This window comes from Haplochromis burtoni, unplaced genomic scaffold (genome assembly GCF_018398535.1).
Source record: "Haplochromis burtoni strain Fernald_Lab_line unplaced genomic scaffold, NCSU_Asbu1 Contig_281, whole genome shotgun sequence".
NCBI lineage: Eukaryota > Metazoa > Chordata > Actinopteri > Cichliformes > Cichlidae > Haplochromis > Haplochromis burtoni.
In genome coordinates, this window is record NW_024582642.1 from 620,992 (window position 1) to 647,767 (window position 26,776).

Here is a 26,776-nt window from a genome sequence, read left to right on the forward strand (position 1 = left end):
AGTTCTCAAAGTTCCGGCTGGGTAAAGCTTTGCTCTGAAGGTGTGATGAAGCCCCTTTGGAAGTACTGACATCTGCTGGTCATTCGATGTACAGCAGCCCTGCTGTGATAATACATATGGGCTACAAACACAATGGATATGTTCACGTAATTATGTATCAGTTGCACAATACTCATGAAGTCCTGTATAATTTAAAAAAAAAAAAAAAAAATTTTTTTTTATATTATATTAATATACATACATATAGATNTATATATAGAGAGAGAGAGAGAGAGAGAGAGAGAGAGAGAGATAAAACGATTTGTTTATTCTCCGAGGAGAGTCCAGCAAAGCCTAAGAGCTCAGAAAAATACAAGAAGTCCTTCAGGAGGAAGCTGGAGTTCAAGCTTCAGCAGAGCACCACAGGGGATGTGTGGAGTGGAATGAAGAAAATCACTGGGTTTAAAGTGACAACCGGTGGGCAGCCCGGAGATAGGAAATGAGCTGAACAGTTTCTTCATTCACAGCCCATGTCCACATGGGTCACGGAAAGACTGGCCCTGGCTCACCTGGGCAGTTCCCAGATCAACCAAATCTGGAAGTGGATGATACATTCATCTACATGCTCCAGAGAGGTTACGCCAACCTAAATAGTAATGACTGCACGGCCAGGATCACTCACGCATTTCACAACACCCATTGCCTCAGGGCAGTTTATATTTCTGGGGGGCACCGAGTCTTTTCCAAGCCAGCCGAGAGTTATCTCCAGCATGTCCTGGGTGTGCCACTGAGCCTCCTCCTGGTACGACCTACTCATTTTATTCAGGTGTGTTGCAACAGGGACACATGGAAAAGTTTCAGGACACCGGCCCTCAAGGACTGGACTTCCAGACCCCTGCTCTGGAGGATGCTACAATGATCAGTTTGTCGATCTCCCGTTTCACTCTTCACTCAATCACAAACAAGACCCATAGATCTTTGAACTCCTCCACCTGGGGTAGTAACTCATCACTGACCTGAAGCAGGCTCTACACCCTTTTCTGGGTGTGAGCTTTTTCCTGGTCCTTCTTTCAGTCCTGCTTTATTTTGACGGTTAGTTTAGTTATGCAACTTTGAGTTCTCTCCCTGGTTTAAATTCAGTCTGTATTCATTTCCCCATTCTCTGTTCAGTTATCGTCATCTCTGGTTCAAATTCCTGAAAATATCCACTGTGTGACCAGCACAACAGATACCAAGGCCAGGGTTATTAGACAGTCTGTCATGACCAGAAACGGCTCTTAACATTACAGCGGTTAAAAAGAGTTTCCAGTTATGTATGTTAGGTACACTATAGATTTCCCACTGAAGCATAATTCAGCCATTAGACTGCATAGTTATAGTGGAAGGCACTGTAAGTGTTAAGGAGTAAGACTGGTTTTCTCCTGACCTTCCAGTAACTGCTGACAGTGCAATAATTGTCAGTAGTTACTGAATAACTGAAGCCTTTCATTGAACTGCCAAATAAACACATTGGTCCTCTCTTTCTGGCCGGACACGTGGCAGCACTTCTGCTATCATTTGTTTGTATTTAACAAAATAAAAGTGCAGACATAAGTGTACACATCAGTTTTTGACTCTCACTGAACTACACAGCCTCAGCATGTCTGTACTCTCTGCTCATATTGCCTTCATATTAAATCATTGTAACATTGCACACAAATCCTGCCTAACAAAAAAAGTCACTTCATTAGCATTATAGTTCTTCATGTCAGTATACGGGCCAGAAGTAGGAGTGGCGTGGGCCGCGAGTGGCCCCCCGGGCCGCGAGTTCGACACCCCTGTTCTACAGTATTGATCAGAATTTCATTAAACGTAAGAGAAAATGTAATACATTGTTTGAGAAAATGTATTTGGGTATAAAATTTTATTACAAGAGAAGATTAGGAAAATAGTGGGGCAGGCTTTAAAAAGCATTTGAACTATAACAAGAAGCCTCCGTGTCTCAATAACAAAGCTGGTCCAAGGTACAAACCAGAATAGCAGCTTCAGACTCTTAAAGACTGTTAAGAACAGAGATACTAAGGCATATTTTGAAAAGTTACAATCACACACACATTCACACCATGCAAGTACGACTAAAAACAAAACGAAGAGGCTCCTGTGTCTTTGAAAGCTCCTGTGTGTGTTGATTAGTGACTGGCTTCGTCATCACCTGAGGTCCTAGCTTAAGGATGAACCGCAGACAGGGCTGCTGGGTGCTTTCACAATGAGAGTCATTGAAATGTATTTCTCTTCTCTATAAAAGCTTATTCAGAAATGAGGGCAAAAAAGTAGAATAGTACAAAATCTGTGATCGCAGCAAAATGTAAAGAACACTTAACACACTTAAACATTAATGAAACATGAACGAGTTAAAGCAGACTAAGTCTTCTTCACCTCTCAGTCTCCAGCTGTGCTCTCTATGCTGTGCTACCAGCAGCCACCTCCATGTCTGAGGTCTGAAATGGGTTTATGGAGGTGGTCTCCATGGCCTGGTAAACGAGGAAGAGGAAAGTGGCCACGATGGCCAACAGGAAGAGCTTTATCCACAGAGACATGCTGCGCTGTGCTGCTTGGGTCTGCCCTGCAGGCGGGAGGCTGGAGGAGGTGGTTTTGGGTGGCAGGCTGGATACTCTGTTTACTGAGTAGCTCTGAGTGTAGGAGGAGATGCTCGTCTTGGTGGCTTTTGGAGAGAACAGGCTGTCATCACTCCACAGGTCACTGGATGTCACAGGGCGCCCTGCTGCTCCTCGGATGGGCCGGCGACAGGTGGCACTACAAGAGAAACATTTAAGATTTAATATTCACAGAGACCTCAGCTCGCCATGTAGAGCAGATAATGTACTGGACTTTCCACTGTTCTGAGTCTCGGTCAATCCAGTAACTGCTGTCAAAAAAAATCCTTGCTATGACAGCACTTACTGACCCTGGCCATGCCAAGTTAAAAGACACTGTAGAGACTTCTGCTCCACTTACAATGCCATGGACTAGTATTTGGCCCCTTCACACTTGCTAAAGTAGTAATTTTAATATCTTTTACTTTCGCTCTGGGGTTCATGTCCTGCTTTCTGTGGTGCCGACTTTAGAAGATCTCTGAATATTTATTTTACTGCTGACTAAACACATCAAACTTCATTTCCGGTAAGAAAAGAACAGCCGACTGCACTTACGTGATTCCGGTTGGACCGCTCCGGTCATTAAGAAAGAGCTCCTTCAGAACGTCTTTCTCGTCTACTTTTAGGGTTTGATCACTGGCTGCGATTTTCTCCACCTACACAGACAAGAGAAATCAAGGTTAAGCTGGGAAATGAACACACTGTTGGACAGTGTAGATGCACAGCCCATCGTGTCCTCCTCTGCCACTCACTTCTCCCCCCTCGATGCCTCTCTTGGACATCGATCTCCTCATTTTGTGCCAACGAAGGAAAAAGCAACACCCTATCTGATGCTGCTGTCGCATACGGAGCAGCACCACCCGCATTGCCTTACTCGGGACCTTTCAGTAAAACAAACATCTGGCTGAGTACCACGGGACTCTGGTCCCAAGTCCAAAACAGGCCAGCGAGTGTGCTCGTCTTCCCAGATAAACTGAGCCTTGCTTTATTCGTCCTTTTGTGGTTAAATCAATTCTTAATCTCTCAACTGTCTTGAGTTATCCAGAAATGTGACGATCCACAACACTTTCCGTGTCTCCCACTTCAAGCCGGTTCATTTCAGAGGGCTTGAGAAAGAAGACAACGTCACCTCTTTAGGTCTGTGAAGAAGTTTAAGTTCTCATCAAAGAGGCTGCTGGAGAGTCCCAGGCCTACAGCTGAACAGACAACATTGTATCCACACGATGGGTATAAAGGAGCTGTTATTAATTGACCTTTATAAACCCTGTTCATGCCTTTGCAAAGGTTTAAACTTTCTTTTAAATAAATCTCAGAAAGTCAGTTTGGTTTAGATACTCAAATGATTTTTCACAACATCTGCCACCCTCAGCCTGCTGCTGGCCTTCATCTGACAGAAAGTAAAGGACCTCAGTCTTTCTCGTAAAGGGTTCTGTGTTCTTAATGAAGTCCCGTTAATTTGTCAGTGGAACCCTTTGTAATTCAGATTATCTGGTAGCAGCATAAACCAGATTGACTTGAAGTTTGTCTTGAATTTTTTAAATTAAGAAAAGGAGATGGTGGTTTTATTACTTCAGCAGGAGGAAGTAAATGAAGTGAACTGCATACTGAAGACCACGCTATATTCATTAACTTCACTTAATCTGATTACGGAGCAATGAGAGAACCTCCACAATATTCACAACTGTACTTACTGAAATCATGGCAACACTGGTAGAAATGAAATGGAAAAACACCTCAGCAGGTGCATGTGCAGTGCCTGAGCAGCAGGGGGTTCTGTTGCTACAACCAGCAGCACAGTATCAGATCACAGCACTCACATTACATAACTTCACACTGCTGTTATTTCTTCAAATGAGTCTGGCTATGTTGCTCTTTAAGCAGCTTTGACTGTACAGACAGAGTGGGGAGGGGGCTAAAAGTGGACTGCTTCAGGTGGCTCCAGTAAACAAGGACACAGACAGACAGATATCACAGGCACTGTGGAGAAAAGCAGGTGTTTTTGTCTTTTAATCCACATCATGTGGTTTGAGTGTGACTAGAAGCAAGCTGATCCACTGAAGCAGTCTCACACTGAGCTTGAGTGAGTGCACTTGAGCTTCGAGGATGAAGAAGATACCATGCCGTGTCAGAGGAAACTGTGATTAAAGGCAGCTGCAGGGGTCCCACTATATTACACTTACTACATCTGCATGATACGTCACAATGATCTGCTTCTTTCTGCCACATACAGCTTTGATCGCCAAAATTCAAAAAGTCCGGTCATTGGAACCATTCCACTTTCACTGATAGAGGAGCAGGGAGTCCTGTTCCTGAAGCAAAGACTTGTGGGTCACTTCCACACTTGTACTTTGGTTTTTCTGGTGCAGTATAAATTTCATTTCATATTCACGTAAGTCTTTTCATACATGAATAAGAGCTCTATGAGAATTTAGCAGGTAAATTTTCAGCAGTTTCTCATATGTAGCACAGTGCAAGAGATACAGAGCCTGGTTCATTACAGGCCTTTTAAAGGACGCATGATGTGGTCCCTCCGAACTCCACACACAATACCCGTGGCCTTGCTCTCGGCTAGAAGCCTAATAGTCAAGAAGAGCAGAACCATTAAAAACATGAGAGCCTCTCTGAACGCACTTTCCGCTACAGTGCATTGACGGCATACAAAGTAAACATGGGTAAGAGCAGATTACCGTTGGATGCTATCAAGTAACGGACACCTAAGAGCCTCTTTGGGACTCCCCTCACCGCTTAGCCCGTTTCTAGGCGTGACACAAACAGAGTTGCAGCTTTAAAGAGTGACCAGCAGTGGAATTCTGAACGGTCCGTGTCAAGCTGCTGCCGTCACAGATGAGTGGAAGCCATCACAGGGGGTCCCGGTGAGTAAGCGACACGCAGCTCTACTAACACAGCAGCCGGGCACTGACACAGAGCACCAGACATCCCTTTGTTCTGCTGCCAGTGACGGACATTGAGCGGAAAGAGTGACAGGTCTGTTCTCTGTAAGTGCGGTGAACACCCGTCTTACCGCAGCGTGCTGGCTGCTGTGGCTGCGAGTGGACATGACCGTCTTCTCTCTGCTCCTCACTGTTCTCTCAACCACAGGAGCTGGTTCTGGTTCCTCCACAGGCTCTGGACCACCAGCTGCAATCACCTCTGGCAAAACGGACAGTCACACAAAACACTATTTAAAACATTTAATACCTTATTTATTTCCCATTTTTATTAATTATTGACACATTTAATTCATTATTTAATGATGTATCTCTTTAATTCATTTTGGCACTCCTGGCCCTGCTGCTGTGTTCATGAATTAATTTTATTGGTCAGCCTCACCCATCAAAGTCAGGGGGCGGGGTTAACAAGACAGGTCAATCCTAGATAATCTGATTGCTTTGAACTGGTGGTAGAGATGTCGCTGGCTCTGCTAACAGCTGACAGAGTGTACCGAGCGCTCAGCCCTGGCGTTCCAGGTTAACTGTTTTTTACATTAACTGGTTAGATTTTGTTACATTGTCAAAAACATGTCCATTATGCTGGCAGTGTCCAAGAATTCTTTGCCCCCTCCCCCCTGCAATGGCTCTGCGCCCATTGTTAGGGCATATAGTTCAGGTAGTAACTATATGCTATAAATCACATAGAGCTGGATCAGGTGACCCTAGGTCTAGGCTGCTGGGGGATTCCCATGATGCACTGAGTGTTTCTTCTTCAGTCCCATTTTTCATTATGTGTTCATACACCTTTCTACGATGAATCATTAGTTATTAACCTCTGGCTCTCTTATACAGCGTCTCTTTGTCCTGTCTTCCTCCCCTAACCCCAACTGGACGCAGAAGCTCCTCCCTGAGCCTGGTTCTGCTGGAGAGTTCTTCCTGTTAAAAGGCGGTGTGGCCTTTTCATTCTCGCCAAAGCGCTTGCTCACAGTGGGTCATATGATTGCTCTCATTTTCTCTGTATTACTGAAGTCTCTTTACCTTGCAATGCTGCAGCCTTGAGGTAACTGTTGTTGTGGTTAAAACTGAAATAAAACTGAATTTAATTAACAAATTGACAACAAATTTTTTCTTTATCTTTGGAGTCTTGGGAAGCTCCAGAGTCTGGAATTTGCAGGCAATTTGGAGCTCCTTTAATATGGCTATGTGGATATGTAGAAATACTGTAGTGAATTTTCTCCCGTGTGATGAGCTGGCTCTGGTCGATGTGATAGAGCACCGTCTTAAAGGAGAGATGATGGACCTCCAGCACTGCAACCTTTTCCTCAAAACCTCCAAGATAGTGGCAGACAAAGGTCAGGAGCTGGAGCTGCACTGACCCCATGCTACAGAAAGATGTCTGAATACATGCCTCAGCAGATCATGTGTTACACAACATAAAGCCCCCTTGAGGTAACTGTTTTTGTGATTTGGTGCTATATAAATAAAACTAAATTGCACCTGCTGTCTTGGAACGTCTGCCCCCCCTCCTCCTTTCACGTAATGGTACGATCCCAGTCTGTATTTGATTGTGATATGATTGTGCCCCTCAAAATAAAGCCCCCACCTCTGTCTCCATGGTTTCTCAGCAGGGCTGAAGATTCAGCCCCCACGTACTAACAGGCCATCAATAAATGACATATGAAATTATCTTGCAGGCCGGATACAACTGTATCAGGACATACGTTTGACATCTGTTCTACACACAACATCCCCTTCATCAACACACGATATCACATTTCTCATATAGGTGATGAGGGAACATTTCAAATCCAAGCACTCATTAAAGTGCAGCAGAGCTGAATGAGCTGCACCGTGGGTCCTTCCTACCGTCCTCCCTGTCACTGTAGAGGTCAGACTCTGAGCCTACGAGCATCAGCTGTGGTGGCGGAGGCTGTGGCCCTTCATCCAGCAACTTTTGTAGCTTCTTCTCATACAGCTTCCGGGTGGAGGCTGGGAGGACAAGACAAAGGTGATGTTGTAGCAGTGAAACCAACCTGGTTAATGGGAGAAGTATCTGTCCCCTTCCTAATTTTTTCAAGTTTCACTACAGCTCATAGAATAAATGCTGTTTGCAGACAGTCAAGCAAACTATAAGCAATCTCAGCAACCTTGCTGACGACCAAAGCAACAACGTTTTTGGTGCAACACCCTCTTTGCAACCAATTTTCCCCTGGGACTGTCTGCATCTGTCATTTTACAAATGCGCAGTGAGTGCAGTCTCTGTGTCCACTACGGTGTCTGCAATGGTGAGCAGGATTACACTCACCCACAATTGGCCCCACGTCTAGTCCACGCTCGAGCAGTTCATCCCTCAGGCTCTTGTCACTCAGCGCAGTCACATCAAGCTCAGTCGGTCGAACCTTGTCTGTTTTCCTGGTGGCTTTCTGTGGAAAACAGCAGGGCAGCACACAAAACAAACGATCAGAGCCAGAACGGAGCCAGCGATAGATTTTTTTTAGCCTGAAGGCAAATAATCACAAAGTAATGACTGACAAGAGTCACCTAACACAGTTTCATTTTCAAAGAACCAGCACACACACTGCTAAGTTCACCAAGCCATCAAAAATAAATAAATAAAAAAAAAATTAAAAAATACTTAGACGTTAAGCAACATTAAAAATGAATACTGAATTATATACTCAGTTGCAGTGCCAGCCTCACACAGACACACACACCTACAGCTGGAATAGTTAGCGTGCATCATGTTAAACTTTAGGACTGTCAGAGGTCAGTAAAGCTGCTGATTCAACAACACTCAAATATTAAATTGTTACCATAAACATTAACACTAACCATTGACAATTCCGATGTTTCCATGTGTTTTTATGTATTCGTATTGGTTAACAGACTTCAGTGAACAGGATTTACAAAGGGGTTATACATACAATAAAGAAGTTACCCGTTTTGTAGGTACCTTTATGACTCTGTGTTACTGTACCAACATGATCCCTAATCCAACCAATCTGTTGTTGGTCACTTAAAATATCTTTGTACAGCTATTGTTATATATGCTTCTTTCTCTCCCTGAAGCTGATTTTATGGTCAAAGGTAGCGCCTCCTCTCTGCCTGCAGACAGCTCTGTGGTCAGATGGAGGCAGTGTACAGTCTGTGGGCCACTCTGCTTGTGTTGTTGGTAAGTGAAGTTCTAAACCTGACAGTGCTGAAGTGAAACTCTGTGCTAGAAACAAGGAAACATATCGCTGCAGTCACTGCCTGTGCTTTTAGTGCTGGATTTCTTTCTTTTTTTTGCAGTTCTCTCCCTCGTGCTGAACCCCACTATCGCTCCTTCTCTATTCTGGCCCAACATTTTGAGACAATTATGTCATCTGGTTCAGGTGATGTGTAGTCAGGATCTTGGAAGAGTGCACAGGAGTGCGTCTCAAATGGGTGAAAAGCCCTCTCCCCCCCTCTGTCACCCGGAATAGTGTAGTAGAAGGACTCTGCTCATAACATGAGAACTCATGTGAACGACAGAAGTCAAACTGCAGAAATTTTCCAGAGCAGAAAGGTGGTTACCACCTGTAACGTTCTGGATAACACTGCTGTCACTGCACATAAGCAAAGCCTTTTTCAAAAATCCAGGAGTAGTATGCAGGAAGATTCGTTATTTTATGAATACTTCATTCCTAAACCACCATTGAGCAGATGTGAAAACGTACTCATGTACACAAACACGTTCTTTAATTTCCTGAAAGGAAGCTGCCACAGGGGAAATATTTAGGGGGGAGAACGAGACCGTCTGAAGATGCTGGAGGCTCTTTACCATAGTCTGAAGTTTTACTTAGCGGCCGACAGGAAATTACTTGTGAGGCCAGCATAGTGGCATGCTGCTGTGTCTCCTAATTAACAAAACTAAAGGCAGCTCTGCCTTGGAGCAAATCAAATAAGCGTACAGTAAATATGTTGCTGAATGCAGCAGCGACATACTTCTGAAGACTCAACAGGACAGCTGTCGATAGCTTGTTGGTGGACAGGAACCCTCAGCTTTCTTCTTAGCTCCGGGTTAAGCACCTGTGACAAGTTAGGTGCTACATGGCTCCAAAGGAGCGTACATGTGTGTGTTGAATGCACAGCTATAAAAATGTGACTCCTGGTTACTGAAGTAGAATTTATGGTCAAGCAGAGCGACCACATTTGCTGTCCACTGTACTCCACGAACTGCCGTCTGTCTGCAGAGGGAGAGCAAAGCTCTAACATACAAAGAGCTGAAGTGAAACTCTGTATTAGAAACAATGGCAATTGTAAAACAGCTGGATGTGAACCCAGCTGTTTCACAATCACAGCAGCAGCTCCAAAGACTGCAAGAGTGGGAGGAGGAGGAGGAGGAGGAGGAGAAAAGTGCCTCTGCAGACCACACCCTGGCCTTTACAGCCATAACTGAACTAAAGAGCTCACAGCTCTGTGGAACAAACTCACTGTGGACTCTCAGACTCTTCACAGAGTCCTGGACAGACGCTCACACATTCCTCACACTTTACAACAATCCATCCAAATCTCATTCAGACCAACATCTAATCTGAAAACATGAAGCTTTGCAGACTCGAAGAGTCACAGCGAGTATCCTCTTTCATGTCAGTCACTGAAAAATGTCAGGAATTCATTTTTGGGCACCTCCCTTTGCAGCCTGTAATCCCTCAGGTATGTGAGCAGCAGCTTTCACAAGATAAACGGCATCAACACTCTAGTGTCAAGACACCAACTATGCTGAGTCTGAGCATGAGTTCTTCCTAGCAAAAGCATTTCCTCAATGTTCACAATGATAATGTAAGCAGCTGCAGGAAAACATCTGTCTGCTCCACCACCTAAACCATGAAACTGCACTAAACACTCACTGCAAGAGCCACAGCACATGGTGGCTCAGTTATAATAATGGATTGGATTTATATAGCGCTTTTCAAGGCACCCAAAGCGCTTTACAATGCCACTATTCATTCACTCTCACACATCACCTCTGCAATCATTATACTCTTATTGAAACATCAGGCCTTTGGACAACATGGAAATGTGTACTTTTTATAAAAACTACATACTAGTATCATCTAGTACTGCCTGTAGTTTTAAAGTGGGCACACATCCCACTCACTTTAAAAGTGGAAACGTGTAAGATGCACTGTTTCTGTTACAACCTGAACTGATCATCAATCTGCGTCACAGCCAAATTCAGCTATTTCATGAGAAACCTGCTAAAAACAGGCTGGAGTGTCAGCCTCCCCAAGGGACAAAGCGGGAGGGCTGCTTCAGGAAGGATACCCTGCAGACTTCAACACCGCCTCCTGGTCTATAATAAAATGCAAAATAGTAGTGTCACTCCTGTTTTCAGACACTTTGCTCTGTCAGACCTGAACAGACATCAGTTCGAACACCTGCCAGTTTGTCCCATTTCCTCCTCAGCATCAGAACAAATCTCTTCCTGACTGAGTGCATGGCCTCTAACCTCAAACTCTTTATCCCACCTACAAAAACCAGTAACCGCTGTGCACATGAGCGCGCTGATGCAGAGCTGAAAACTATCAAAAGGCTCTCGTTCCAGTTCAATATAGTCGGCAGAAACCTTCATTCACAGATCTGTGTCTGTGTCTCTGTCTACATCTTTTCTGTGTGTGTCTGTATCTGCGCTACAACTTTCTTCTGCGTCACGATGGAGAGTCCCCAGCTGCTGCTGCTGGGGGATTAGTAAGGATGGGGCTGGAACTGAAGCAAAGAAGGAAACTCTGTGGGGAGGTGAGACCTGTGAGACTGGTTTGTGGGAAGTGATCTGGATTTGCTCTGCGATTCATTCACGAGACTGCCTTATACTTTCAATCGGAATGACGTTTCCAGTTATGTCTGTGAGGAGAGAGCGCACGTTTCAATGTGAGCCGTGTCTGATGAAGCGACATTTCAAGCTGCTGTGTTCTGAACATCCGAAACTATGCTGCGAACATTTACAGTAGTTAACAGACGACGAGTTCAGAACGTGGATTTTGGTGGCTGAGTAATCCTGGTGGGTGTGGAAGTGTGCAAATGAGACGGGAGTGGGAGAGCACTTACTCTACCGGAGGAGCGGCTGGTGTCAGGCAGCGCGGGCGGAGGCAGCTCCTCGTCGCTGGAGAACGAGTCCGCAGCTGCAGCCGCGGGGCGTGTGCTTTGGCCGGCCAGCTTCGTAAGATACAGCTGCACGTACACGTCCTTCGTGGGGTTGCCGCTCGGGAGCTCCACGTTGTTGGCCAGCAGCTCGCTCTTTAGCTTCTCCTTGGTGAGCACAGAGGGGTCGCCCAGGTACTCCGGCATGTCGGCGAGAAGACGACCGGGCAACGGGTCAGCAAGTAACAGCTAGCAGAAAACAGCGGAGCCGCTGATGGCGGATCGGGCAACCAGCGCCGCCCACTGGACCGAACTGGCAGAGTAGTGTGTGTGCTTCGAAGAAGCACGTGGATATGAGCTGCTGTCTATCCTCTCGCTCCCTCCTCCTCTCGGGAGAAGGAAGGAATTAAAGTGGGAAGAAATGAGGAACGCTGCACGGTCCTGACCGGAAGTGGCAGTTGGTAAAGCCCACCTCCTTCCGCTACAAGCTGGGACTGATCAGAGCCAGAGGATCAGTCACTGCGCAGAACTCATGCCCAGTGAAATCCAGCTCTTCATTCGCAGATTGCTCACTGAGGAACTGGATACAGGAACACCATTAGATGTAATGTGATCATGTTAGACACGAAGATCCTTTTGGGTTCTGTCACTGAAAATTTGCTTAGATGTCACAGTTATGGATATTTTTGTGCTTTCTAGTTCACACCTGATGATCAGCTCTGTTGCAGAAGTCAGCCAGTGCTACATTATTTTATAGATTTAATTCTCTGAAACTGATGAACTATTGTTTACTCAATACAAAAAGTGTAGTTAGCAGAGAAACTCCCAGACCTTCCTCACCAGCAAACGTTATGGTTATGTTCTTTTCAGCATCTGGAGTGTGTATTTACAGTAAGCCTGCACATTTGGCAGGCGCGACGGTCAAGAAATACAATCTCAAAGTCCCTTTTTCTTTGTGCATTACTTTCAAATAAAAGTGTAATGCTCCGTTTATTTCATCACTGTGCACAAATGAAGACAGAAACCAAACAAGAAATAATCTCCTCTCCTTTGTCACAAAACAATATTAGCTTTGATTTGGACACTTTAGAACAACTTTAGATACTCAAGCAGAACACTGTAAAATACTCAAAGCAATGCTTCTTTAAGAAATGAAAGCCTCAGAACTTGAGCACCAACTCATTTATTCCTGTAACCATGAACAGAAAACAAGCCTTGGTCCAGCTCATCAAACACCTCAACACTGAAACCAAAACCGATGATGATGATGACGTCGTGCAGTTTGGGGTTGGCGGCTCTACATTAATAGAAGTTAGAGGACAGACAGAAGTGGGCTGATCAGAGAGAAAGCAGGCAGCAACGAGCTCACACTCACAGCTCTACTGCTTCACTCTGCAGCCCATGCTGTCCATGGACTGTCGGTGTGCAGGTGAGTGGGTGTGTGGACTGATGCTGTGACATGCCAGTCTTAGTGTCCACATCAGTTCTGATGGATGAAAATGCTCTGGACTTGGCTCCTTTCGTGGATCTCGTTGAGGCTCCAGAAGGCGACGCCCTCTCCTCAGGCTTTGATCTCAGGGGTGGAGGTGTACAGCTGCTCAGGGTTCTCACTCCCCAGGTCCTCTGAGAAGGAAGTGAAGAACAATGTGATACATGACAGTGTAATATCATCATCATCTATAGATATATCTATAGAGAGAGAGAGACAGAGACAGACAGACAGACATATATCTATCTCTCTAGATCTCTCTATATCTCTATATCTATCTCTCTATATCTCTATATCTATCTCTCTATATCTATCTCTCTATATCTCTATATCTATATCTCTATATCTATATATATATATATATATATATGAAATCATACTATGTTCTGTAAATATACACATACACAAACATTTTACATGCTGCCGCAGTTTAAACTCGAGTATTTTCCACATGGTCATGACATGGTTTGAAAAATGTGCTACGCTGTGGTATAACATCATATGGATAGTTCACAGAGCTCTGAGGTCAGAACAGATGAGTGGTCAGCAGCAGCACTGCCTCACAACCTTTGTCTCTTGTGCATATACAGTGCACAACACCACACAACTGAAACAGTGTTGCCAAAGACTGCTTTGCATTGCTCTAATCTTTATAAAAACTTTTTCATTCATTCGTTCAGCATTGCTGTCATTACAGTAACAGTGCAACAGTGTAACTGAATCCAGATGAAAGCATGAACACGTGTCATCAGTTCAGAGTTCAGACTTACCAGGAAGGACACACTTCCACAGGCCGTAGGTTTTTCCCACCGCTGTCTGCCACAGTCGGAGTGTGCCGTCCTCCGAGCCGCTCGCGTACAGCTCCCCGTCAGGACTGAAGCGAACACAATGCACCGGACCAAAGTGCCCCTTGTAGGATTCTGCAGACACATCAGTTTCCGATTGGTCAGTTACTCCTTTATGTTTTCATGGACCAAAGAATCAGGGTTTAACCTTTTTTTTACATTTACAGATAAGTAAGTAGATCCTGTCATGAACTGAGCTGAGCTGGTCAAACAGCGAGTTTAAAAAAAAAAAACAACCCCCTCTCTCTCTAGTGACAGCAGAACAGAAACGTTGGGATATGTGAAACTGAAATGAAAACAGAACCTCGTGAACCCTGCTTTAGCACGCTGGCAACACATGTTTTTCATTACGCTCATTTTGAATTTGATCTCAGCAACACATTGGCAGCAAAAGACTGGGGGAAGGAAAAAAAAAAGAAAAAAAAAAAAAAAAAAAAAAAAAAGAATCAGCTCGTGGAATGTCCTGGTCAGGAACACGAGTGGGAATGAAAAGATCCTTTCTGTTAGAGAGCCAGAGGTTCACATTCAGTAAAAACTGTATCATGTACAGACTACGACAATCTGGTGACGTCTCTGTGTGCAAGGGACAAGGCCAGACATAAGTATTGGATAGCTGAGACATTCAGGGCTCAGCGGAAAAGTGAGAAAAGTCAGCAGCTGCTCCCCTCAGCAGTTAAAAGAAGCAAGGATGGTGCACAGGGGGAAACACAGCCCTGTCCTCTCTTCCACTGTTGTGTGGCTGCCATCAAATTCAAAATGAACGGTTTGCTCAGTGCGATTATTCAATATGTTTCCTAGGTTCTGTTGCGAATAAAATACGAGTTTATGACTTGCATTTATTCTGTATTGACAGGTTCTGTTTCTAATTTCATTAAAGGAGTCAGACTGCTCCTCTTCATGATACAATGGAGCACTCTGTTGCTCACCCAGCTCTTCCTTAGTGCTGTAGTCAAACTTGTAGAGCTTGAAGTCATCACCACCGGCAACAAAGAAGTCCTTTTCTGGATGCAAGGAGGCTGAGTTGATAGGAGCTGGGGCCTCCACAGTCTTGATCAATTCCAAGCTTGATAATATTAATAAAAATAGAAACAAATTTAAATTATAAATGATGAATGCTTAATCAATAACAAAGTCAGTAATAAATCAGCATTAATAGAGGTGGTGGATGCCCTCTGTTTTATACACGTCACTCATTGACAATGAACGGGTGTGGCTGCAGGCTGACCTCAGAGCGTTGTAGAAAGCGATGGTCTTTCCATACGTGATCACAAGAATCTGTCCATCAGCTACGTACTCCATGCTGCTCACGGACGTGTCAAAGGTCAGTGTTTTCACCTCCTCCATGGAGCTCCTGTCCCACAGCCTACACACATGAACAGAGTGGTTGCTATGTCTACTGTCAGAAGTGAGAGGTAAGACGGGTGAGGGCGTGTGTCACAGTGCACTGACCGGATGGTTTTGTCGTCAGCAGCAGAGAGGATCTGCTGATCGTTGTTGCACCATAGAGCCTTTTTTATGGCCGACGTGTGGCCCGAAATTTCCTGTGGAGCTGACAGGGACACAGAAGCAACAGCCAGACACATTATACCACACCCAGAATCACTTCCTCCTGGTTTAGTGCCTCAGTAAACATCACATTTCAGGCTACCTCTACATCTGCTATGGCTCAACCTTTGACCTTCAGGGCATAAAATTTCATAACTGCATTTTCTTCTTTGGGGCATATTTAGGTTTTGACGTGTCCAGCATCTTTCTGTGAGATCACAGTGAGCTGTAAACTGCTCCAAGCTGTGCTGACAGTAACCATCTGCTCACTGTAAACAAGTGATCGATAAAGGCAACTTCCTCCACCAGCACAGACGGCACCTTCTTCATGAGTTACCATAGTAACACCTGCTGCTGTGGAAGTTTTCACAATAAACTGTTACATTGTATATAATTATTTACACTTGATGAATTTGTCAGCTTCATCTCAAAAGAGTGATCATGCAGATCATTTTGTAATTTTACCAAGTCTTACTGTGTTCCAGCACAAACCAATGCTGCCTGCTGCTGTATAACCACCCACACAGCTCTGCAGTACATGCAGCAAGTGGCTAGTAATGGTCTAGCGACAGTACATATGGATATGTGGGAGCATGTACTGGTCATATGGTCCACACATACACGTGTGTGCATGAGCATGTCCACTTACCTGCTTCAGGGCTGCTCAGGTCATAGATACGCAGCAGTTTGTCGTTACCTCCAGTTAGCAGGCAGTTGCTGTCCTGTCAAAAAGAAGCACATATTCATGGGAGGCTCTTCACTCCCACCCAACAAGCACAGAGAGTAAAGCTGGATTTATAATCCTGCACATGTGTCATTTTGCAAACAGTTTTCAGTTGTAAGAGGAGTGAGGGCGTGGGGGCTTGTCACCCATGTGAGACATGCTACTGAATGTTGATTGGTTGATAAGTGAGCCGGAATAGAGCAGGAAGCTATAGCAGAGTTCACTGAGGACGAGGCAAAACGCAAAAAACAAGCTCAAAAAACGAAGCATGAAAAGCACAGACAGTGACACATTTCATCGTTTCACTGGAGCTACAGGCAGGCAAGCTGGCCAAAAATGAATTCCTGACATTTTTGAGTGACTGACATGGAAGAGGATACCGGAGTCTGCAAAGCTTTACGTTTTCACGTTGTCTTTGAACAGTCTGGATAAGATTTGGATGGTTTGTTGTAAAGTGTGAGGAATGTGTGAGTGTCTTTCCAGGACTCTGTGAGGAGTCTGAGAGTCCACAGTGAGTTTGTTCCACAGAGCTGTGGGCGCTATAGTGCAGTTATGGCTGTAAAGGCCAGGGCGTGGTCTGCAGAGGCACTTTTCTCCTCCTCCTCTCGCAGTCTTTGGAGCTGCTGCTGTGATTGTGAAACTGCTGAGATCCCACCGAGACTCAGACACAGGAGCTTGCCACTTCATGTGCCCTCCATATCTCTCACTTTGTCAACCAGTATCCAAACGTCATCATTGAATCCCTCTCATTTTCTGTGGGTTCTCTACCTTGTGTGTGTGTGTGTGTGTGTGTGTGTGTGTGTGTGTGTGTATATTTGTATAATATTTATTTTTTCCACTTTGAAAGTGAAGTTTTTGTGGGTAAACACTTGCTCTGAGTTCTTTAAGTGTGGTGCTTTATTCAAAATTCATGGTGCCCCAAATGTGTCCATCTGAGTACACTATTCCAGAGTTCACCAGGAGTGGGAGAACTTCTAAGTGATTCTTAAGGTGTTTTCACAGCTGTGCGCTTAGTTCATTTAAATCAACGTGATTCAACCCCGATCAGAACCAACTACCCAAACCTCTACATTACAAGCTTGAGCTAAAAAAAGGTTACCGGTATGTAGCCATCTCCTGATGATTGCTCAATCATCCAGGTAAGAAAATCCCACAAACGTTTTCAGTGGGAGAAACGTTTTTTCAGACTGATGAACAGAATGCTTTGTATTCTGGGATGGAACAAGGTACTACAGATGTGCAAAGGTCTGTACGGGCTAGAAGCTACCTGTGAAATGAATGTAAATTCTCCAAGTTTTCCAATAATACACAACACAGCACTTTCTTCCATCCCAGACACATCTAGCCAATGAGCAGACTGAACATTCTCACGCGGTTTGTAGTGTTGCATTTTGGCTTGAAAAGCTACAAGTTTGCAAACTCATCAAACAATTCAGACCAGAGGAAACCAACTATAGGTGAGAAAACACCTCACGCACTACAATAGGTTATCCAGCTAATCTGTTTGCTTTTGAAGGCAATACTGTAACATGTATCCGGTGAATCTTTGCAAACAGCATATTTAACTAATATTTATTACAAGGCACCGCGTGCATGACATTGTAACTGGAGCTGAACACTGCTAAAGCTTTGGCCCTAGAATCACTACGGGCATGCAGGCTCAAATGTTTACTTAAACATTTGAGCTTAAATCTTAAATCTTTTACTAAATGGTGATTTGAACTTGAGCAGGCCAGGGCCTGTTAACTTCTGGTTAGTGATCAACATTGACAAAGAACTTGTTTCACAGCACTGACTGGACTAAAATGTTACCTTATCAACTATATTCTGTTCTTGGTGAAAGGTGTGCATCAATTTAAACCCACAAGTAGAGAAACACATACAGAAACACATCAGTCTTTTAAGGAACACATGATGAAGTGCACTGACCTGAGTAAAGCTGACAGTTTTCACAATGTGTTTGTGTGCCAGAGACAGGACCTCATCTCCACTCACTGCATCCCACACCTTTCTGCAAAAGTCCACAAGGGAGCTGTTAACAGTGACCTCACACTGTGTGTGAGTGTGTGTGTGTCAGTGTAATATGTGTGAATGCAGAGGCTGCTTTATATAAGAGACAAAGTCAGAAGACACATATATGCAGAAAACTCATTCAAAGCTCAGTGTGCAAAACTGTTTCCTCTGTGACATACATGTGATAGAACAAGTCAGAGCCTCGTCTTACAAATCAGTGAGAATGACAGGTACATCAATATATTGGCTTATAACAGACTCTTGGAAAATAAGACAACATTTAGCAGGACTAAAGATTTAGCTGTTGTGTCACTGAATGTTGGCACTAGCTAAAAGTCTTAATGTTGAATAGCAGAATTGTCCTTGCTTTGCTGGAACAAAGGGATAGATAAGAATGAAATAATAGGCGCAGCAGGATATTCTACTGTCCACAGAGTTCAGCTCATGATCACACTAATAAAAATGGCTTTACTTTATACAGTGTAAAGCTTTTTCTTAGAAGGATGCTGGGAAAGCAAGGGTCACCATGGTGACCATGTCTATCACAAAGGCATGTGGGCTACGTCACTGCTATAGCCAAGCTAGAAAGGTCCCTGAAGCCTGTACTAGCACTCACATCTAAGTGATCGATTGTCAATACCATAGCATGAAGCAAAACAGCCGTTTAAGGTTATCTTGAAATGAAATGAGACCAGATCACACATGAACTGAGGTTTCAGAGTACATACAACAATACAACACTACCAATGGATGCATGACAGATTATCCACAGAGAGGAGCACTGAGGATAACTGCCTCTTTCAGGCTAGTTTAGTCTGAGTGTGTGAACTCACGCTGTGAAGTCGGCAGCAGCAGTCGCTGCTTTGGTGGCGTCTGTGTTTAGAGTGGCTCCCCAGACAGCGCCCTTGTGACCCAGAAACGTTCCTATCCAGTCCCCTGTGTCTCCCTGGCGCAACATGGGCTTGCCATCTGATGGAGAGAAGCAGAGAGGATGTGAGCATCACAGTGTAACGGCAGGGGGCAGTAAGGATAATCCACAGGTGTCTGCTAGGTCCTGCTGACCGTGCGACAAGCAGGGGTCACTGACTTCTAGGGTGACATTTGATTGTTGCTAGGTAAAATTGGTTGTAAAGAGTTGATACTGCATTGAAAACCTCCTTGCGGTTGCTCTTTTTGCTAGCAGACTGTCACGTCACAGTTTGTATGGAACATGCAGACTTGTCTGCAAGCACTTGCCAATTAGTTGCTAAGTGGTAGTGAAAGTTAAGAGTGCAGTGCAAACAAAAAGCAAAAGCTGCATCTTTTGCAATGTGTTGGTTTAACCCTGGAACAGTTAGGCACAACCTTGACACTGAAGGCACACCTTCACTGTTCAGAAAATGTTTGCCTTCAGTTGTAACAGCTTCACTACTGCTCACTTCAATACTGATTAGTTGGTGAGTCAGCATCCTCCATGCAAGCTATTAATAAATGGCTCTTCCTAAAAGAAAGAAAAGGAAAAAAATGAACTTAACCTAGGAAATCTAGGAATAGGAACACTGTTTGCTCTCAAACGCCATCTTTCTCAGGGCTGTTTAGTTGCAGATCTGTAGCAACTCAGTGACATGAATACCATCTGACAGCCCAGAGACGATCATTATCTAATCATGGAATTTAGGACATGATCAGATAATGATAAACAGGATGTAATCTTTTCTATACTTTTTCAACAAAGTTGTACAATTCGAGATCAAACTTTAGTAGGAAGGTAAACCATCAGTAGTTAAGCTAGCCGCATGTGCCTCTCTCTCTCTCAGGCTCACACACATATGCGCCCCCGAGCGCACACAGACGCACTTAATGACACCAGAAAACAATACAAAGACACAAAGTCAATCAATGGAAGAACATCATGTTTTATAAAGGGCTCATTTTAAAGCCCAACCCGCAACAGACCACGTCCAGAAGTAACACCAGATTCTCACAGGCTACTTTATGTTCATAGTCCTGCCAACACCTCTCACCCTTGCAGGCGCTGATGAGGAAGTATCCATAAGGAGTAATTCCACTGAAGGCCAGGTCCACCACAGGCCGGGTGTGACCGGAGCAGGTGAGGGGAGTCTGTCTCATCGCCATGGTCCTCCGGCCGGCCGGGAGACGGTTTGCACTGATAGAGGAGACGGTTGGATGCTAGCGGCTAGCTAGCAAGCTAGGAAAACTAGCGGAGTAGAAGGAAAACAAGATAACAAGCTAGCTTTGTAGGTTATGTTCCGTTGGATAGCAGTTAGCTGCTGCTGCTCACACTGTGAATCAGAAAGAATAAACTGTAGGTCTGTCGTACAGCTCTACCTTCCAGCGAAGGAACGGCTACCGTGCTAATAGCTACAACATTGCAACTAACTAGCAACGTGCGACACGGCCAAACAACCATAGAGACGACGATGTTGCCGGTGTGTTACGCCAGTTCCGCTAATCATGACGATAACACTTCCGATGCCTTTCATAGTAAAAGTGTCATCGCTTCTAACGGACATTGATACTTTTTAAATTTTGATTGAACAAATATTGAATAAAGGCTTCTTCAGCAGTGCTGAGAGAAATGTTGATATCGATCCGTTATCAAGTAAAAACGGACAGTAATGTCCATACCAATACCTTTCACCCATAAAGGAGGCTTATGTGGGGGAGAGCAGTGTGTCATTATTTATTAGATGTATAATTATTTAATGGCGCTTCTATAGTTAAAATGTTCTATAAATATCTATCGTTATTATCAATACCTGGGTTGATCTACCCACCACTATTCTTCGTGAGCTACCTGTCAGCTCTTTTTCGTTTTCAGACTTTAACTCAGACTTTTCATCGTGTAAAAGACACAGTTAAACGTTGTGACATGGAAGGCATCAAAGCTATTTGTAAACAGGACTTATACTAATATTTCAAACAGAGATTGATTGTTTATTTGTATTACTTATGTATGTAATATTATCACAGCACATAGTGTCAGTGTTACTTGGATGAGCGCACTCCAAGAGCCCGTGAAGGCTCTAAGGCTGTGAAAGACGTGCAGCTGTATGCGAATGCTTTCTAGTTTTTAGTGTTGAGGTACCGGCAGATCTCACACCAGGAATGAAACTATTAAAACTCTTTGTTTTGTTCGCCCCCATAAAACAGAAAGAATGTATTTATACTCTTACCTCCAGAGGGCGCTGAGTGCATGGATGTATTACTGTAAACGCTCAGTGTGCAGCAGGATGACAGGGAGAGAGGAAGGTGCCTTGCTTCACGGCTGCGGGCAGAGATGGCGTCCTGCTGCCGGTGAATAAGCAGAAAAACCAATCAGAGGGAGGAGAGAGAGGACGCATCTTTCCGAGCATCGCACGGCTGAGGATACTCCCGCTGCGATGGCAGCAGCGCTGTGAAAGCCGTGGATGCTCGCTGGTGCTGTTTGAGTTGCAGGACGTTGGGACTCCCCCAGAGGAGGCGGTGGGGCTTGTTTTCTCCCTCTGGCAGGGCTCTCTGTTCGTCCGCCGCAGGGAAGAGAGGGCAGAGGGAGGGACAGAGGAACGATGGCTGCCGGAGGAGCAGGATGCGGGGATACGGTAGAGGAATATCGGGCCGAGGTGGAGCGCCTGACCCGGGAGCTGGCGGAGGCCAACCGCGAGAAGATACGGGCGGCGGAGTGTGGACTGGCGGTTCTGGAGGAGAACCAGAGCCTGAAGCAGCAGTACGCCGACCTGGAGGCCGAGCAGGAGGCGCTAAGGGTGGAGCTGGAGCAGCTGCAGGAGGTGGGGTCAGCAGGGGTATGACTCCTTACTCGAAATCCATGCACTGGTCTGATTAGCTTGAGGCGTTTCTGACAGCACCTTCTCACCTGCACCCGCTGGAGGATGTTATGAGCTCACAGGGTGGTTCATTAAAAAGCCTGTCTGTGCACACTTCACCTGTAGTCACACCTGCTGGACATGCCAGCTCTTTAGCCAAAATGGCTTCAGTTAGCTTGTCAAAGATTAAAGACGGTACTGTAATACAGGCTAGTTGCTTTATGCTCTTTATTTAATCTGTTTTTAAACCAAGTCATTATATTTCACACACTACAAACTTTCTGGGCAAAATACTAAATTCCCCTCATACACCCACCATTTCTTTATATCATGCTTCCAAGGAGTCTGGTTTTCTTGTCATTTTTAACTGGTTTCAGTAGTTCTTAGCTTTCTCATGGGCTTTTTTGGACAATGTCAGCTTTTTCCACTCATCTTCAGTCCAGTCCTTGTACCTGACGATTTTCAGAGGAATGGTTTTTGTTTTTAAATCCATTTAACACTGACTTATGAATCATTCGAACATGAAAAGACACCCTATGACTACACATAACAGGCAACTTTTCAAAGAACCAGTTTAAATTGTATCTTTAGGAATTTGTATTGAAGGCTGCTGGAAACAAAACACATTATTATTACATGGGCTGGTACTTTTATGGTGCTGTTGTTGAGCACTCACAGGACTTCCTGCTGCAAGTCTCACTTACTCAGTCCCATACATACGCATTCAGTGCTTTAATCTATGCCCAAGCATTTTTTAACATTAACTCACACTCAAATTCCAATAGATGCATCAGGAGCAGCTCAGGGTTCAGTACATTGCCCAGAGCTAATTGTGGGCACAAGTAGGACTGGAGGAGTCAGGAGTCAATCCACTGACCTGCTCCACCACCTGAGCCACACCTGCTCATTTCTTTGTTTGCATCTATGGAAAATGTCTTTAAGAAATAGGAAAAAATCCATCAAAAACAATAATTTTTCAGTATCGCAATGCTCCCAAATGCACTGCCACTGCACTAAAAGTATACATGGATAGAAAAGCGCACCGTAGAATACAATCAGTCATGGACAGGCCAGCCCAGAACCCGGACATCAACATTACCAAAAATCTTTTGCATAACTGAGGGCAGCACAGAAAGCCACTAAATACAATAAAACAATGCTGAAACCTCATAAACCTGTTTGCGTTTGTGTCCATATAATGAACATGAGATTAGTATTCACTCTCCTTCAATCTCAGGGTAAATCAGAGAGGTCTACACATTAAAGTGTCCTTGGGCAGGATACCAAATCCCCAAATTTCCAGTCCGTCACTGTCTGAGTGGCAAAGATGAAGCATTTATGGCAAAGAATAAAGGGCTATATCAATGTGTGAATGTGGCTTTTGTAGAAAAGCACTTGGAGTGGTCAGTAAGACTAGAAGAGCTTTATATAAATCTCAGTCAACATACCAGATATAGTAGCAGTGTCCAGGCCGGGCGAAGTTTCTCCATTTAGAGTTAAAAAGCGGTGCAGGCTACACTTCTGGTTGTCCCCTTCTTTTTAAGTTTCAGCTTTGCAACCATACTCCCCACGGACTTTGGTTTCCTTCATGCTAGTTGGCAGGTGGTGCAGTGGTTAGCACTGTTGCCTCCTGGCAAGAGCAACCCCAATTTGACTTTGCGGAATCTTTGCGGAGTGTGGTGTGGTGGAATTTCCATGTGTTTGTCCAAAGACACGTAATTAACCGGGTTAGGTCAACTGGTGATTAGGTGTTCACTCATAATCGACTGGTTTCTGTCTCTCTGTGCTAACCCTGCATCAAGCTAGTGGCCTGTCCAGGGTGTACACCGCCTCTCGTGTTATTGGGGCATTTCACCACGTGTAGGTTTTTTGTCTTTCAAGACTTTTAAGTACTCAGCTTTACTACTCAATATATTTTATAGAATTATGTAATTCTGCATGGGGTTTTTATCCACACTGGAGCTTAATGGTGATAATGATTCACCTCCAGTGAGTCTCATAGTCAGTCTCAGGGATAATTTTGGGATTGTGTCATTTTTCTGACTTACATTTATTGGAGAGCTACTGTATGCTAACACCAATCCGCCAGTTTGTGAGAATGTGTATGTGTCCATGCGACTCCATTAATTTAGAGAATATTTAGGTTTCTATAAGGAATTTCTTAAATTCAAGTGACCAGGCTACATCTCTACTGCCTCTGTTTCTCTTCTGTCTTCTTTTTAAAAATACATTCAGGACAGAGATGACCTACAGGAGCAGGACTGAATCCATGATTCATTTTTGTGTTTTTTACAGTTTGTCTTGATGCATGCTCAATCATCTAGCATGCATCAAGAAATTCTAACCCACTTTGGCAAGGACAGCCTAAATGTGTACGTCAGTATGAGCAAAAAAAAGCACGTAAGATGGTGATTACAGGAACCACATGAGATTCAGCCTCAGATGCAGACAGAACAGAATCAACTTTTTGGGATATTGTATAGTTGTTTTCATTGCTATGAACAGCAACAATTAAGACTAAGTTAGCATGTAGTAATAGCAGCACAAGTTACCATTGTGTTTGTTGTCTTCAGGTTGCAAAAAATAATTCTCATGAAATTTTAACTTTTTGGAGCTAATGTTTAGAGCAGGGCGATATGACCAAAAATATTTATCATGATATACATTTGAAAATTTGCGATAACGATATAACTGACGATATAATTGACACTAGACAAAATACTTTACAATTCCTCAACTTTATTAGTGCAAAAAAAACCCCCCATCAATGTATTTTCACTTAAACAAGCAGCTTTTTTAAGTGCATTAAAGTTATATAAAAAATTAACAGTGCAAATGCAAATTCCTTGCTGACAGTTTAACCAAAAGGCATTTCCAGTGGAAATTGGCCGACATATCCTCAGCATAACCATGTATAATATCCACAAAACTTAAAAAGAGGTTACACACACACAATACGGTAACATTATGTTGAAGCACAGTAGTATCACTCCGCCAAGCTCCTGCCTACGATAGCCGTAATGCTCCGACAATCCATCAAGCGGTGCGGGTTCATAGCTTAGCAAAGTCGTACTGAAACATTTGACAGATTTTCGAGCGCCGTGTACATAAAATCGTTTCCAGGTCAGTAAACACAACCAGAATTCATACATAAGGCACACGGGATTATAAGGGGCTCTGTCGATTTTCAGAAAAATCAAAGGATTGATTTTAAGTGTGCTGTATTTTCCAAAAAACACGGTAATAACGACGGCCCGCTAGCATGCGCTACCAAAAATAGTGCTTTGTTGTGTATCTGACGGATGAAAGCCAAACCAGTGCCACACCACTGAAGTTGCAGCATTTTTACAAACCAATTCTGGTTCATCCGTTTCATTCAACGATCCGCTTTCGCTCTTCTCATTCTGCATCGTCGCCATGTGCGTATGAAAACAAAGGCACTGCGCATGCGCGTTTTACCCATATTCTATGGCGATATTTCATTTTCCTATCGTTGCCCAACATTATACCGGTATTACCGTGAACGGTATGATATAGCCCAGCCTTACTAATGTTGTTTCCTATGACCATGCTTGAATAAATCCACTTCTAAGTGTTAATTCAGGCAATCCCTCACACATTTTAAAGTTTGTGTTAAGTGGCCCAAGAACACAGGAAACCATCCTGGACCAGGGCATCACTGAGCTTCTGGACAGTCGGAGGTGCAACCTGGCAGTGTCAGATGCAGTGAAATATGACGTCCCTTAGGTGTTCTAGCAGATTTAGGTCAGGCAAGCATGGGGGGCAGACATTGTCATAAATTCATTCATCCTCCAGGACTGCCTGCATGCTCTCATCCAGGGCTGCAACTATTCATCGAGTAAATAAATAGTATATATATAAATATAAAATTTAGCATTTAAGTTTTTTTATTGTTTTTTTTTCTTAACAGATGTCTTATGCTGGTAAACTTTAAAACATTGCAACTTCTAAAATGGAACCCAATTAGCAGTTCATTCTGAATTTTTTTCCCTTTTGAATATTTGCTATTACCCATCAAAGGTTGATTCTGTTCATCTGTACGTAGTGTTTTCATTGGGGGAAACGTTTCATCACTCATCCAAGTGACTTCTTCAGGAGACTTCTGGAGACTGAAGAAGTCACTTGGATGAGTGACGAAACGTTTCTCCCACTGAAAACACTACGTCCAGATGAACAGAATCAACTTTTGGAGATTTACTTACCTGGATGATTGAGCATGCATCAAGACATTCATTATTGCTCATCAATAAAACAAAAGTATTTCTTATCTGATTATTCGATTCATTGATGGAATAATTGATAGATTATTTGGTTACTAAAATAATTGATAGCTGCAGCCCTAGTCTCATCACATGAGGGTATGCATTGTCATGTCCCTGGAGGAACCCAGGATCCACGTCACTAGCGTAGTCTGACAGTTAGACCTAATAAGATGACCTAAACCAGCTTATTTTAGCGTAACTAAGGGATGAGTCAGGGTCACTAACTATAGTGACCCTGACTAAAAAGCAGAGAGTGTGGAACCAGCTCCCAAATCCAAACTGGGAGCTGGTTCCACAGAAGAGGGGCCAGAAAGCTGAAGGCTCTGCCTCCCATTTCACTGTTAAATGTTCAAGGAACCACAAGTCAGCCAGCAGTCTTAGACCAGGGTAATATGGTACTATGAGATCTGTGAGGAGACTTGAGATTTAA

The 26,776-nt window shown here is 44.0% G+C and overlaps 3 protein-coding genes across 4 annotated transcripts in view; 1 reads left to right on the plus strand and 2 right to left on the minus strand.

The window, feature by feature from the left end:
- Positions 1-1,867: 1,867 nt before the first annotated feature.
- tmpoa (thymopoietin a) lies at positions 1,868-12,468 on the minus strand. 2 transcript variants are annotated; one of them, XM_005940585.3, is made up of 6 exons: positions 11,612-12,468; positions 7,848-7,965; positions 7,409-7,531; positions 5,635-5,762; positions 3,168-3,268; positions 1,868-2,772 (listed from the first exon to the last, which is right to left on the minus strand). In XM_005940585.3, exons 1-6 carry the CDS (start codon positions 11,849-11,851, stop codon positions 2,418-2,420), a joined length of 1,065 nt encoding a protein of 354 aa, XP_005940647.1. In that variant the 5' UTR covers positions 11,852-12,468; the 3' UTR covers positions 1,868-2,417. The 2 variants fall into 2 exon arrangements, with proteins under 2 accessions (XP_005940647.1, XP_005940648.1); XM_005940586.3 differs by lacking the exon at positions 7,409-7,531.
- Positions 12,469-12,590: 122 nt separating this feature from the next.
- Positions 12,591-20,735, minus strand: LOC102294213 (serine/threonine kinase receptor associated protein). Its single transcript, XM_005940584.3, has 9 exons — positions 20,264-20,735; positions 19,094-19,229; positions 18,177-18,258; positions 16,173-16,245; positions 15,428-15,527; positions 15,204-15,341; positions 14,905-15,041; positions 13,904-14,053; positions 12,591-13,267 (listed from the first exon to the last, which is right to left on the minus strand). The coding sequence occupies exons 1-9, from the start codon at positions 20,373-20,375 to the stop codon at positions 13,206-13,208; spliced, it is 990 nt and encodes a 329-aa protein (XP_005940646.1). The 5' UTR covers positions 20,376-20,735; the 3' UTR covers positions 12,591-13,205.
- A 265-nt stretch (positions 20,736-21,000) lies between these two features.
- The window catches only part of LOC102305738 (protein bicaudal D homolog 1), a gene marked incomplete at its 3' end in the record, with an annotated part of 24,847 nt that continues 19,071 nt past the window's right edge, over positions 21,001-26,776 (plus strand). Inside the window, exon 1 of the mRNA XM_042227780.1 lies at positions 21,001-22,027. Within this exon, the coding sequence (XP_042083714.1) occupies positions 21,809-22,027 (219 nt within the window). The remainder of the gene's footprint in view (positions 22,028-26,776) is intronic.